This window comes from Clinocottus analis, unplaced genomic scaffold (assembly GCF_023055335.1).
Source record: "Clinocottus analis isolate CAN_PGR_092001 unplaced genomic scaffold, fCliAna1.0.p SCAF_47, whole genome shotgun sequence".
NCBI classification, from domain to species: Eukaryota; Metazoa; Chordata; class Actinopteri; order Perciformes; family Cottidae; genus Clinocottus; species Clinocottus analis.
This window is the reverse complement of record NW_027176204.1, coordinates 698,291-713,290: the sequence shown is the minus strand read 5'-3', so window position 1 is coordinate 713,290 and position 15,000 is coordinate 698,291. Positions and strand designations below refer to the sequence as shown.

The 15,000-nt window shown below is 45.9% G+C and overlaps 1 protein-coding gene across 1 annotated transcript in view; it reads left to right on the top strand.

Annotated features, from left to right (window-relative positions):
• rhpn2 (rhophilin, Rho GTPase binding protein 2) overlaps positions 1-15,000 on the top strand; it is a 25,287-nt gene that overhangs the window by 9,283 nt on the left and 1,004 nt on the right. The window contains exons 4-15 of the mRNA XM_068599460.1: positions 2,938-3,013; positions 3,869-3,946; positions 4,193-4,317; positions 4,792-4,958; positions 6,634-6,821; positions 6,971-7,127; positions 8,278-8,397; positions 8,567-8,761; positions 9,105-9,181; positions 10,963-11,106; positions 13,480-13,635; positions 14,147-15,000. The exon at positions 14,147-15,000 is cut by the window's right edge and continues 1,004 nt beyond it. Of these exons, the coding sequence (XP_068455561.1) occupies positions 2,938-3,013; positions 3,869-3,946; positions 4,193-4,317; positions 4,792-4,958; positions 6,634-6,821; positions 6,971-7,127; positions 8,278-8,397; positions 8,567-8,761; positions 9,105-9,181; positions 10,963-11,106; positions 13,480-13,635; positions 14,147-14,413 (1,750 nt within the window). The 3' untranslated portion in view covers positions 14,414-15,000. The remainder of the gene's footprint in view (positions 1-2,937; positions 3,014-3,868; positions 3,947-4,192; positions 4,318-4,791; positions 4,959-6,633; positions 6,822-6,970; positions 7,128-8,277; positions 8,398-8,566; positions 8,762-9,104; positions 9,182-10,962; positions 11,107-13,479; positions 13,636-14,146) is intronic.

Here is a 15,000-nt window from a genome sequence, read left to right as displayed (position 1 = left end):
GTGCAGTCGTGGGTCAGTGCAAGTCTTTCCTCCCTCGTTTCTGCCACTTGATAGACAAAACCTCCATGAACCGTCTGCTCAGATACCACACACACACACACACACACACACACATCGGCGCACACAAATGGACAAATGCACTTTACACAAGCTATTAACACTACACCTGCATTACTTATTCTCACAGGAAATAACACAATGCAACTACACCTCAAGCATGTGTGATCCACCCGCCATAAACATGCATGAAGCATGTATTCATTTCCTTTCATACAAACCACAACACACTGCTGTGGAGGATGCCACGTTGCCCGGGACAACACATCAAACGGAGAGGAGGCGGGGACCGTGTGGGTCGTTGTACGGCGGTAACGATGGTAACGGTCCTGAAGGGCATTGAAGGATGCATTTTACCCCAAAGTACCGAGCTGCCACTATCTTTTTTTTGGTTCAAAGAAACAGGAAACAATCTCCTCTTTTTAGCTTGATAGAAAACATTGCATGCTAGCCACTAAGACGAAGACATCTAGTTTGCTAATTACATGGATGTGGACACGATTCATGAGCTGCCTCTTGGTCCAATCTTAAGGCCCAAGTGTCCTCTGTCACGCGGGCTCAGACGAACTCGAGTGTGGGAACATTCAGCTTCTCACCAGCCTCTTTGTTTAGCTCTTACAGAAGCACAGCTCCGTCCAGAAACAATAGGCATGCTGGGAAACAACCATCAGCTGGCATCATTGTTTTTTTAAAGAAAAGAATAAAACATGTGCTCCATCACATTCACACCACCAGATCTATAAAAGGCTGTCCTACCCTCACCCCAGTGGATGTCTCCAGAGGGTGAGCCAGTGTCTCAGTGGGGCGACGTCGCACAATGGAGTCCTCCTCTCGCCTGGAACACAACCTGAGTGAATGTTTGTTCAGTTCCTCTTGTGAAACGTTCTTGACCTGGACAACAAGCTGAACTTAGTGATTTACATTCATCTACTACGTCCGACTACTTACTTCTGTAATAATAGACAGGAGGGGAAATGGTTTAGTATAATCACAATTTGTATTCATGGTTTGCTTCTCATTAGGCTGATCATTACATTTCATTCAGCTGACGCTGTTATGCAATGTGACTTACGATATAGTCACATTCACCCATGAGTACAGAAATCCATCTGAAATAAATACGACTTCAGTGAATAAATCAACTGTAAAAAAACAAAACATTTCTTTTTTGCAGACCATAACTTTTCATGTGTGTATTAAACTAGTGCGATAGAGAGCGTTTCGAGGTGCTGCTGGTGGATTTTGTTCATACCTTTGGATAGAACCAGACTATTTTCCCCGTCTCATGGCTCTCCTTTCCATCCTGATTGGATGAGGCGATGTTTTCATGGTACCACGGCCAGGAAAGCAAATAAGCGTACTTCTCAAAATGTGCAACTTTCCCCTTTTTGAAGCACACTCGCCTGAACTTACTCAAGCCAGCACTGAACTCTGGGAGTCGAAGAGGCCAAGAAGCCAGAAACGCTTCGGTCTCCTGTGCACCAACACAACACAACTGTAGATGCAGAGTTGTGGTGTTTGGTGAAGGGTTCAAGGCCGGCGCTAAAGCCAGAGCTCTGCCTTAATGCTGTTTCCGTGGCGGTCTGTTCCATGTCACGCGCACTGACACGGCGAGTGGGAAGGTGTGTGTGAGGAAGGGGAGTGCGCCTGAGAGGCTTTCAACATTTCAGATTCCCTGCAGAACAGAGACCCTCGCCCACGTCTTTCTGCCCAACCGGAGAAAAGACCGGAGCGATGTCATCGTCGAGTTCTGATGGATTATAGTGCGGCCTGTTGCTGATGAATGAGGTTTTCTGTGATTCACGGAGCCGGTATGCCAGAGGAATGCTGCCTTATCGTCAAGTGACGAATGAGTGCAAGGTGTTGTCTTTCCCCAAACCCGGTGCTTGCAGTGAAAAGGCTGCACCAAGTCTCTGATCCATTTCCATGGAAAGAGTCCTAATTTCAAAAGGGTTCGGGATGACAACACCACGGAGACTTTTCATTTAAAGCTGAAGTTTGGGCTGCTATAAGTTTGAATCATAAAATGCCCAGCAAAACCAGAACAAACCCACACTTGTTTTTATTTAAGGGCCATTTATTTAGTAACACCTCACTCTCCTGCTTCCAGAAAGTGTTTTTATCTCAATGGCAGCTGGTATCTGTCAGTTTGTATTTCCTCTGATAACAAGCTGAATCTGCTTTCCATCTGTCAGCAGCAAGGACCTGGAAGTTCATACATCCATTATAGCTACAGCTGAGATCAGAAGGAAAACTCTTTTTACTTTTTGGTCGGTAAAAATAATTGAAGGTCTTTAGCGTTAGTGAAGCAGGGCTGCAACTCCAGAATGATTAATCAACAGAGATGTGAGGCTTTACAGCACGAGGAGACGTGGGGCCCATTCACCTTTTAAATCCTAACTCCTACACTGTGTGTACTTACAGCACCATCTGTCTAATCCTGACTCCCCCTCTATGCTACACTCAAGATTTGATTAAAATGTAAACTTTCTCAAGTCCCAGAGATGTCGCCGGTGTGATCTGTACCTATTAGACATGTTCTGATCTGACCGTGTCATTGCCGGGATGTCCATAACAAGGCTGGCCTGTCAGCAAAGGGAGTTTCTTGTCGCTTGATATCTTGCACCACACCTTGGAGCCCGCTTTTGTTCAGCATTAACCTAACGCATCAGTGCTTTGCTGTTTGGCCGTGCGTACATGAATCACATTAAGATAAGCAATGCATTGTCCTTTTTGTATGCAAACTCCTGCTGTATTGTGTTTTGTCAGCTTTTACTGACGTATTGTCCTGGTTGCACACATCAAGACTGGTTCCTTTTATGCCTATTATTTTGAGCATATCTGATGACTGACCAAGATATCTTTCTGTGTTGCTCACAGGGAAACTGCCAACATCCCCCTCATTGCTCTAGGTCTGAAGGAGACCAAAGACATTGACTACTCCACTTTTTTCAAGGTACAGAAGCAACACATACAGCGTCGCCCTTGTGTTATTTCTAATGTGTATGAATACTCTGCATTGGACTTGTCCATTTGATGTGATGCATAGCACTGTGATGTTGTTAAACTGTGTTTCTCATCATAATCTGCTTTAATGGCCAGGTACAATTCCACATACAAGGAATTTGACTCTGGTATTTCTTTTAGTATGTTTCATGCTGAAATAGCACTTTGATGCAAACAACAACTTACTGAGCGCCAAAGAGCTTCACGGGTTGGTTCTCACCTGCAAGCCTGTGTGTATAAATACTGATAATTTACATACAACAAATTTGACCCAAATTATCAGTCTGAGCCTGTATTGAAAACACCAAGTGTCCTCTCATGACGGATTCGGGTCACATTGTCTGCACCCGGCTCTCCAGCTACTACGTTATGTATTTGTTCAGGAACAATATATCATCCGATCATAAAACATTTTGTCTTGTTCACAAAAGCGGAACAGCGGTTGTTGGTGGTTTGATGAGAGCTGTCATGTAGGCTCTTTATGTAAATGTCCTGATGAGACTTTTATACGTTGTGGTTTGTGGCCAAGAACCGTGAGACTTTATGAGCGCGTTAATGCTGCTCTGCTCATTGACTGTAATCTCTCCGACCTCAGTCTTAAAGCCTGGCCGTGCACACACTGACGGACTCGGCGCTGCACAGTCGGACGTGTCTTCTGTGCGCCGATAAGAACAATGTGTCAGTGGACTAGCTTTGAGAGCGGCCGCCCTGTAACCGGACGGTCACAGGGTTAAGCACCAGAGCATTCCCCGACTACGAGCCGGGAAAATGTTGTATTGAGATTTTGACTTGTCGTTTCTGACAGGACTTCATCTTGGAGCACTACAGTGAAGACGGGAACAGTTTTGAGGATGAGATTGCTGACCTGATGGACCTGCGACAGGTAGTGTGCACACAAAGTCTGACCCGACGCAATGTGTCGTGTTCATCACTTCTGTTACTTGGCTTTTTTTATTTTACTCAAGTGGACTCCATCATAAAATAGTTATACTTATAATAATAGTAAACAATGTTGTGTGCATAATTTGGGTAGACTGATCCTTTAAGCAACATCAGAGCTGTGCATCTTAACTACAAGAACTTTTCCATCGTTGCGGACTATCTCATCTCTTTACCTACATGTTTCTAGGCTTGCAGGACGCCAAGTCGAGATGAGGCCGGCGTGGAACTGCTAGCGAAATACTCCAGCCATCTCCCTCTGATGGAGAGCCGATTCTTCTCCCCAAACCGCCAGACAGGCATCTTCTTCACCTGGTACACACCAAGAATTGCTTTTGACATATTTCATAGGACACTGGTTTACAAAACAGATAACATCAACAGTACCTTCACTTCCAAACCCTAAACGGGGAGGCAACAGGTGAGGTTATGTGAGAAGTGATAAAATAGAGATGAACAAAGAATATCATGACGAAAGCTGTCCGGCTCTTTCATCTAGCTGCCTTGAGCCCCGACACCGGGGTTTTCCAAAGCCTTTGAGCTTAAACACTAAAGGCATTTTACATCCTTAAATCCATGGATCAACTGGTATATCTCGACCAGAAGACGCCAGGCTGGGCTTTGTCTCATAGGAGCGAAAAATAACAAGGACCGGTTGATCGTCATTTAGTATTGCCTATTTACAACACATTGTGGCATGCAGGCGTTTATTCAAGCTGTATTTAACCATTGAATTCATACAGGGAATATTTATATGTATAGTTACAACTTTTGCCCTCTTTCCTTCAGGTACGACTCCTTCACAGGCGTGCCGGTGTGCCAACAGAACCTGTCCCTGGAGAAGGCCAGCATCCTCTTCAACATGGCCGCCCTCTACTCCCAGATCGGTACCCGCAGTGACCGGCAGACGATCTCCGGCCTGGAAGAGGCCATCGCGTCCTTCCAGAAAAGTGCAGGTAGGAAGAGATTGGAGTCATGGACTAGTTTCAACTGAAACTAAAGACACAACATTCTTTTCTTTATTTCTATGGCTCATCTGTGATCCCATGTGATAACTGGTACTTCAAATGAAGGTTAAAATGAGAGGAACTAAGCTCCTGAAACGTTCCCATTCTTTGACAGAGGTGATTGGAGTAGAGAGAGTAAGAAAACAAAATACAGGAGAATGGTTACGAAACAACCTTAAATGTTTTGTTCTTTGAAACATTCAATATGAAAATCAGCCCATTACTATGGCTCAATAATAGCCCAGTGAAAACGATCCTCTCCCTTTGCAGACATTTCCTAATGACCTTCCCGTGTGAAGAAAAGCACACACTGTTCAGGAAAGGTGCACTGGCATGAACACAGGCATCTTTTCTGAATATGTGCCAGCCTCCGCCCTCTGACTTCTGCTCCATGACGAAGAATAAATGCCTCTCTGGCTGCTTGTCATGTGGCTGAGTTCCAGAGGAGCACCCATCATATGAACTGGTTTCCCAACCCTCTGAGGTTTCAGGAAGCTCGGATAAGTCTTGATAGAATTATGACTTGGCAGTCTGAGGACTGTTGCAGTATAATTACAGCTCTGAGCGGGCCGTGGCTTTGCTGATGCTGCTTTGATGACTATAATTACGGCTTCTACTAAGTAAAACAATTATGTTGTTATGAGGGGCATTGTCACTAGTGTGCAGGGACAGCAGAAGACTAAGCTGGGACGTGTTAGGGTTAGGGTTAGGCAGGGATGCTTTCTGTAGAAGAGCTGCTGCAGTGCCCTTTAGCCAGGCACACGAGAGAGGCTTAGAGGACGGAAGGAGCGAGCCAACAAGAATCTTAGACGAGGACTAGCGAGTCAGCGCTCTGTTATTAAGTTGTCTACGTCCCTCTGCTGCGAGGTTATTAATCTGTAAATAAGAGGCGTTCTCAGTTGGAATGCAGATGGTCTTGTTGTTTCCATCAACATGAAAAACTCATTTAGGAAGGTTTGTGTCTTGGCTCTACTTTTAAAGACGGCCACTAGCTAGCACCGGTCCTGTAACAGCAGCATGCCCGAGGAAAGGAAGGAGTTAGGCTGACAAACCGGATCACTTTATTCTCGTTTAAAGCATCTGTGTGAGGCAGCGTGTCAGTAATTAGGGTTCATGGACCAGTAGACTGAAGTCATTTTGTGGTCAAGCAAACCATAAACTATTTGAGTCCTGCCCATGAATATTCACTCTTACCCAAACCCTTAACTACACTATTGGTACATTAGTGCCAACTACCACTTTTAGAGGCGCTCGTTGAATATTGAGTGGCTACGGTTCGTAATAAAGAGCGAGGCACAAAAACAATCGTAAATGATTATCACGCTGTTGGTTGTAAATGACATCTTATGCTGGGATTGAAAGAAAACTACATGAAAGAGCCTTTTGTTATTTAGGGACTTCTCTATGGAGAAAATGAAGAGAAAAGAAAGAAAATGGTCTTAACACCACAAACAAAACACCAAAAATTGGACATTCTTTGTCTGCACAGTCCCATTAATGAATTAATGTTGTGTTTTTTTTAACACTGATCTTTAGTTCAGATCGCCAGACAAGCTGGCAGGTCTGGGCACAGAACATGAGAGGCTTTTGTGTCAAGCTGAGCTGGCCTCGCCTTCTCCCCCAGGTATCCTGAACCAGCTGAAGGAGACGTTCACCCACACTCCCAGCTACGACATGAGCCCAGCCATGCTCAGTATGTTGATCCGGATGATGCTGGCTCAGGCTCAGGAGTGCCTGTTTGAGAAGACCGCGCTGCCTGGTATCCGAAACCAGTTCCATTCCCTCATGAAAATGGCCCAGGAGGCTGCAAAGGTACAAGGCGGCAAAGGCACACGCGGCACTTTACATGCGCTGCAGGCAAAGTGCATGTAAAGTAATAATGTCACCACAGTCGGATTTCTCACTTCTTATCGGTTCTTTTTTATGTCCTCTCAGTAACTCTACCCTCCTTTTCCTGCCAGGTCTCAGAAATCTACGACCAAGTCCACCAGTCCATGATCCAGACGCCGATCAAAGACAATGTCCCGTTCTTCTGGTCGACCACGTCGCAAGTCAAAACCAACCACTACCGCTCCATGGCACACTTCTTTGTAGCCTCGGCGCTCCTGGACCACCAGCGTAAGAAAACCCCAGAGACGCTAATCACTTTGAATTTGGTGTGCTCTTCACAGACCGACTGGAGCAAGTGGTTTAATAATCCCATAGCTGGTGGCAAAGTCGGGACAGATCAAATGTCTTTTTGTTCGACAACAACACAGGTGGAGGTTATGTTGTTTCCACTCTCGTCCTAAACAACCTGTCTGCACATCCACCGTACGATTTGCATTTGACCAGTTCCAAGCTATTAGGCTGGCTGTTGGCTGCTGAGGTGTGAAATAATTCTGGGATTGATGTCATAAGACTTTTTACCACCCTGGAAAACCTGATCTTTCTCTTAAAGTGTTGTATGGGCCACTGGGTTGGTCATGTCAGATGGCTGAGCTGAACCACAGCCAGCCACAATGCTATTACACAACAGCTATTTAGAGACAGACACACACACACACACACACACACACACACACACACACACACACTCACACAAAACCCATTGTGAAAAGAGGCCAAGTTTCTAGGAACTCAGGACGGGCAGAGAGGGAGGATGAGGGAAAAGAGAGATGGTTGGAGTGAGTTAGATTAAGTAGGTGTTCTGTGGACTGCTGGAGGATTGCAGTTACAGTATGAAGTTATGAAGGTATCATGTGTGTGATCCTGTGGCAGAGGAAGAGACGAGGTGAAGGACGTTTTGTGAGGGAATCAAACCCTCCAGCGTTGTTGTTGCTCATGTAATACTGCCTTAGTTCTTGATGGCTTGCCATTATTTTACATCACTTAACAAATACACTTTAGGAGCAATTACACTTAACTCCAAATGAAACAAAATACAGCAGATTGCATGAAGTTTAGCGCGGGCCGCCATAGTTTTAGCGAGTGCAATGAATGGGGCTGGGCTGAATGGAGGAACAACGGAGCGAAGCGGCTTTCAGTTTGGCAGCTCGTTAACAGATTCCTGCTCGTACGAGGAGAATGGAGCAATTAACCACCGGACCGCTCGGGACAGGACAGAGTGAAGATTGCTGCAGTGAACAGATCAACCGCACAGCAATCATGACATCACATTCTGCCCTTGAAGGGTGTCCCATTTGTTTTCGGCATTGACCCCGGTCTTGGTTGGAGCTTACGTTAAGTTTCTTCTGTTAGTGCTAACATTGGTTCTGTCTGCGTTCAGTGGGCCTCGGTGACGATGAGGACCAGCAAGAGAAGACGTTGTCACAGGTCTACGATCGCCTCCCTGAGGGACGCTCTCCTCTTGACATCCTGAAACAAAGAGATGAACGTCAACGCATCGGTAAGAACGAGCATGTGATTGAAGACATTCGAGCACAGCTGACTGCCGATTACAGCAGAACTGACCTTCCCCCGTTCACCTCTAACCTTCTCCTTTCCTCTCGATACTGTATTCTCTCCGCTCCACTTTCCTCTTTCTCATCCCCCTTATGGCCAATTCTCCCTCCCAGGCAAAGCTCACATTCGCCGGGCCATACTGGGTCACGAGGAGGCTCTTCGGATCTATAGTTTGTGCCATCACTTGAACAAGATGGAGGTCCTGCAGGACATTTTGAGAGCCAGTCTCCAGCGCTCGCTCAACAAGTGCAGCGACAATGAAGACGAGGAGGATTTCACGGACTACACGGAGGCCCCGGACATCATCTGTGAGTGTTTTCAACATTTCTAGTCTCTGAGGTGGCCGCTATTCTTCCTGTGGTTGACATAGAAACTAACCAGTCACCACAACAAACACTTCACAAATGACGTTGAGCAGGACCGGCGTGTTCATTTGTGAGGTTTGTGTCTCAGGAAACGGTTGTTTTGTTCCACACCTACTGCAATCACCTGTGATAAGGACATTTGTGTCAGGTAGAGGTGATGTAATGTTTACACTGCTAACTCCATGTCCTCCTCTCTCAACATGGCGCCGGTTGGAATGTGGTTGTGACAGTAAACAGTGTAGAATAACAGCGGCACTTTTTATTTTTTCTTCCTTTCTTTCCGTAGCTAAAACAGAGCACAAAGCAGAGATGGAGGTTCCCGCAACCACAAAGGTGAAAGTCATAGACTTCTTCCAGAGGCTGGTATGTGGGTTACTAATCATCTTCCACTCACATTGCTGTTTTTTTTTCTTGTACATCACGGTCGATTTATTCATCAAGTGACATGAAATGGCTCTGGATTTGTGTTTTAGATGTTGGAAGTGTACTTATCACCCAGAGATTGTCATTTATGAATACAACCAACCAAGGGAGAATCTCCTGGAAGTCTTGGCACATTTGAGCAGGAGACAATCCAAAGTCTGATCTCATATCCGAGACTTCCTGGACATTCACAGCAACACATGCAAAACTAACACTAATGGACAGAGGGGCTCCGACCCTTGCTTTATTGTCATGCGGTGGAGAGGAGAGGGGCGCTGGCGTTCTTTGTCTCTATAACAGTAATCTTCTGTTTGCGTCCTCTGAAAGAGCCGTTCAGTTGCGAGTCCTTTCTTTCATCTCGCACAGTCTACAATCACGACTACTTCTACTACGGGTTTCAATTTCAAGACAAGGATGCAACTGGTTGCTCAGGAGGTCAATGGTGGGAGAGTTACCAGACAACCGATGTGAGAAGTCTCTGTGAGTGAAATCCACGCTAATGAAGCGCAAGGTTGGATTTCATAACAGTCTTAGTCACGAGGCCCAAATCCTTTTGGATCCACAGAGAATATGAGATTGAAAAGTTAAATCCAGCACAATCTCTTCGTACAATCTCCACGGCAATAGAATTAACGGGGCGGAGAGGCATCGTCTTGCTGTTACCTCGGTTCATTGTGGAGGAGAGATGTCCCCGTTAGATAAGAAGCATATTATTAGGAGCGAGCTACTAAATAGCAGGACAGTTTTGAATGATTCATCTATTGAGTCCTTTTATAAATATGACTGCTTTAAAACTATGGTTAGAGCACAAATATGTCTCCATTAACAAACTCTTAACCCTTCAAATGTTAGTTTTTCAAATGTTAGTGTCGACTTTATTCCACTGTTTATATACAAACACAGAAATTGAATGCAGGGATTTCTATGTGTCTGTGACATGTCAACGATAAGCAACAACATTGGTTTGGATACACACTCACACACACACACACACACACACACACACACACACACATCCTTTGTTAGCATAAAACAGCAGAAACCAGGACATTTATTTGCCCCAAAAGGCAAACATGAGAAATGGTTCAATCGTTTGAGAAACAAAGTAAAAACTACCATTTAAAAAAAAAAACAGTCTCTAAATTTAAAGCCTGATATAATAGAACTAATGATGTTATGCTGTAATGGCCGTAGGATAAAAACATAATGTTTTTAATAGGTTTCTATTTAACCGACATGTTATTCTAGCAGCCTAAAAGATTCTAAACGTCAGCCAAGAGGATTGATCTCCCTTGTGATGCAAAGAGGTTAATCATGTGATGTGTATGTGTCAAGACAAAACAAGCTTTGGTGATTCAGGGTTATTTAAACGTTTCATCACTTTATACTGGAAAATGAATCTATTCAACAGAATGAATGGATGATTGCAGCCATAGTTTATGCAGCTATAACTGGACAGTGTGAAGATATGACCAAGTAGACAGAAGTAACCTGTTCAGCATGTTGAGAAAGTCCTTCATATGCATCACACGCTAAGGATGACATGTGACTTAACCGGTGAGAGTGAGGATGAAAGGGGCTGATGCCAGAGGGATGGATCGCATAAAACACTACATCAATAGGTTAATTTATGTATTCTAAAAGTAAAGAAAGTAAACATACTATCATAATATATTATTATAATGATTTTGATCATTATTGGCCGCATCGTCTCCCTTCAGGGCCCTCTGTCGGTCTTCTCGGCCAGACAGCGGTGGACAGCCCCACGGACCATAAAGCTCCCAGAAGACAGAGACCTGGGATTCACCCTGAAAGGAGAATCACCTGTCCAGGTGGTTTCATTGGACCACCTCTGCCCAGCTGCTGTAAGTCAACTTGTATTTCTTACCTTTGGATGAAGACGGGAAGATCCATCACTGAGTTTGCAGCCAGCATTTGATTTCAATTAGCGTCTGTATGGTATTAAAATGAGCTTGCAAATTAACTATGTTCTTTTAAGCACGGTCTGTACTGACCTGAAGAACTGTCAAGTTTAATTAGAACAAATGCCTTGTTTGCTTAATATTAACCCCCAACTAACCGCCCTGAATATCAAACAAGCTCAAATGATTCTTTTTTGCTCAGAGAACCTTGGATTAAATGACGTAATTCTCAAAAAACCTAATCCGGATTTAGCTTTTAAGCATGTTTAGCAGTGCTCCCCTTCCTACAGTCACTCTTCTCTGACTCCTGTTCCTCCTGATTCCTGCTCCTCTTCTCTGACTCCTGGTCCTCCTTTCCTGATTCCTGTTCCTCTTCTCTGACTCCTGTTCCTCTTCTCTGACTCCTGTTCCTCTTCTCTGACTCCTGTTCCTCCTCTTTGACTCCTGTTCCTCCTCTCTGACTCCTGTTCCTCTTCTCTGACTCCTGTTCCTCTTCTCTGACTCCTGTTCCTCCTCTCTGACTCCTGTTCCTCCTCTCTGACTCCTGTTCCTCTTCTCTGACTCCTGTTCCTCTTCTATGACTCCTGTTCCTCTTCTCTGACTCCTGTTCCTCTTCTCTGACTCCTGTTCCTCCTCTCTGACTCCTGTTCCTCTTCTATGACTCCTGTTCCTCTTCTATGACTCCTGTTCCTCTTCTCTGACTCCTGTTCCTCTTCTCTGACTCCTGTTCCTCCTCTCTGACTCCTGTTCCTCTTCTATGACTCCTGTTCCTTTTCTCTGACTCCTGTTCCTCTTCTCTGACTCCTGTTCCTCCTCTGTGACTCCTGTTCCCCTTCTCTGACTCCTGTTCCTCCTCTCTGACTCCTGTTCCTCCTCTCTGACTCCTGTTCCTCTTCTCTGACTCCTGTTCCTCTTCTATGACTCCTGTTCCTCTTCTCTGACTCCTGTTCCTCTTCTCTGACTCCTGTTCCTCCTCTCTGACTCCTGTTCCTCTTCTATGACTCCTGTTCCTCTTCTATGACTCCTGTTCCTCTTCTCTGACTCCTGTTCCTCTTCTCTGACTCCTGTTCCTCCTCTCTGACTCCTGTTCCTCTTCTATGACTCCTGTTCCTTTTCTCTGACTCCTGTTCCTCTTCTCTGACTCCTGTTCCTCCTCTGTGACTCCTGTTCCCCTTCTCTGACTCCTGTTCCTCTTCTCTGACTCCTGTTCCTCCTCTCTGACTCCTGTTCCCCTTCTCTGACTCCTGTTCCTCCTCTCCTGACTCCTGTTCCTCCTCTCCTGACTCCTGTTCCTCTTCTATGACTCCTGTTCCTCTTCTCTGACTCCTGTTCCCCTTCTCTGACGCCTGTTCCTCTTCTCTGACTCCTGTTCCTCTTCCCTGACTCCTGTTCCTCTTCTCTGACTCCTGTTCCTCCTCTCTGACTCCTGTTCCCCTTCTCTGACTCCTGTTCCTCCTCTCCTGACTCCTGTTCCTCCTCTCCTGACTCCTGTTCCTCTTCTATGACTCCTGTTCCTCTTCTCTGACTCCTGTTCCCCTTCTCTGACGCCTGTTCCTCTTCTCTGACTCCTGTTCCTCTTCCCTGACTCCTGTTCCTCTTCTCTGACTCCTGTTCCTCCTCTCTGACTCCTGTTCCTCCTCTCTGACTCCTGTTCCTCTTCTCTGACTCCTGTTCCTCCTCTCTGACTCCTGTTCCTCTTCTCTGACTCCTGTTCCTCTTCTATGACTCCTGTTCCTCTTCTCTGACTCCTGTTCCTCTTCTCTGACTCCTGTTCCTCCTCTCTGACTCCTGTTCCTCTTCTATGACTCCTGTTCCTCTTCTATGACTCCTGTTCCTCTTCTCTGACTCCTGTTCCTCCTCTCTGACTCCTGTTCCTCTTCTCTGACTCCTGTTCCTCTTCTCTGACTCCTGTTCCTCCTCTCTGACTCCTGTTCCTCTTCTATGACTCCTGTTCCTTTTCTCTGACTCCTGTTCCTCTTCTCTGACTCCTGTTCCTCCTCTGTGACTCCTGTTCCCCTTCTCTGACTCCTGTTCCTCTTCTCTGACTCCTGTTCCTCCTCTCTGACTCCTGTTCCCCTTCTCTGACTCCTGTTCCTCCTCTCCTGACTCCTGTTCCTCCTCTCCTGACTCCTGTTCCTCTTCTATGACTCCTGTTCCTCTTCTCTGACTCCTGTTCCCCTTCTCTGACGCCTGTTCCTCTTCTCTGACTCCTGTTCCTCTTCCCTGACTCCTGTTCCTCTTCTCTGACTCCTGTTCCTCCTCTCTGACTCCTGTTCCTCTTCTCTGACTCCTGTTCTTCCTTTGTGTCTTTTCCAGGCCAGTGGTCTGAAAGAGGGTGACTACATCGTTGCTGTGGGCGACACAGATTGCAAATGGATGAGTGTGAGCGAGGTGATGCGGCTGCTGAAGGATGTGACCGAGGAGGAGATTGACATCCAGGTGGTCAGCATTATGGACAGCAACCCTCCAATGGTATGCGTGAGCTTTCTCTTTCCCCTCGGCTGAGAAAGAACGTCATCTATCTGGTTTCCTTGATAACAGCACAATCGGTCTCTGCTGACCAAACAACAGAAAGAACATTAGATTCATCCTCTCAGGTAGAGTTGAGAAAGTAAAACCCTATTCAACTTCACATGAGAGAATCTCGAGAAATTGTTGTGCATAAAACAGAGTTCCTCTGTGTGACTTGTGAAATAATCTGACCAGAGAGTAAAAGTCAAATTCAGTTATATTTTTATTTTGGATTCTGTAGGAAATGGTTCATGAGCTAGTGGGTGAGCTCAAAGCAACCAGTCTCACTCTCAGTGGAACATAGAGTAAAAGCTATGTTTATCAAAATGCCACCTTTTTGGTGTGAGAAAATTACCAACTTCAATTGCCAACCTATTGGCCCCATACATCGACGACGCCGCCTCGGGTCCACAGCAACTCTCTGATTAAACCAACAGTGGCTAATTCTTTCACTGTCAATCTCTCTGTCCAGCCGACCAAGAGTGCCACCTTCTGCGGAAATCTGCCTAAGACCTACTCCATGATTTGTCTGGCCTACGACGAAGACGACAAGAACCTCAAGTCCCGCAAAGTCACCAAGAAGTCATCCTTCCTCAACTTCGGTCTGAAGAACCGCCTGAAGAGCGCCAGCACCCTCAGCCTCCCCACAGCGGACCACTCCGGTGCCCTTCCCTGGAATAAGCCCTGTCCCTCGTTCCCCAGCTCCAGCTCCTACAATAACGACAGCGCCCTCTACTGAGCTGGCTGCAGACGTTTTACTGTCTGCAAGCATCGTGCAGTATGCATATTAGGCCACGCACAGCTGTATCCAGTGCTGTGTTGTACCCATACTGACCCTGCTATGATGCGTCACCAGTTGTCTTCGGTGTTTCCACTGGAATACTGAGCAGTAGTCTATGTAGCGTGTGTCACCAGTGCAATGATGACATTTGTGCCAGCTACCTCGCGACGTGGCTGTGCCAAATACTCTAAAATAGGGGCCTTTGTTGGTGGTACATGGGCGCCATCCTAGCACAGTTCCTATCTGAAGTAAACTGGGAAATCGTTCTGTTCCGCGCCAGTATGCGTACAGCACAGTACAACTGCACTGTGGGAAAAGCATGCCAGTTTTCATTTATATATAAATACACACACACACATTCACACACTGCACTGAGACAGGCATCTAAGTTACACTGTCATCTCAGTTTGTTTTCTTGAACGAGCGCTCCAGAGGAATTGAGGGACACAAAAACAAAGTTGGACAAACACACCTAACGTCTGTTCCAACTTGGCGGCAAAGGGGTAATTTAAATGTGGCTTCAGCTGTCCTTGGTTAGTTCCAGT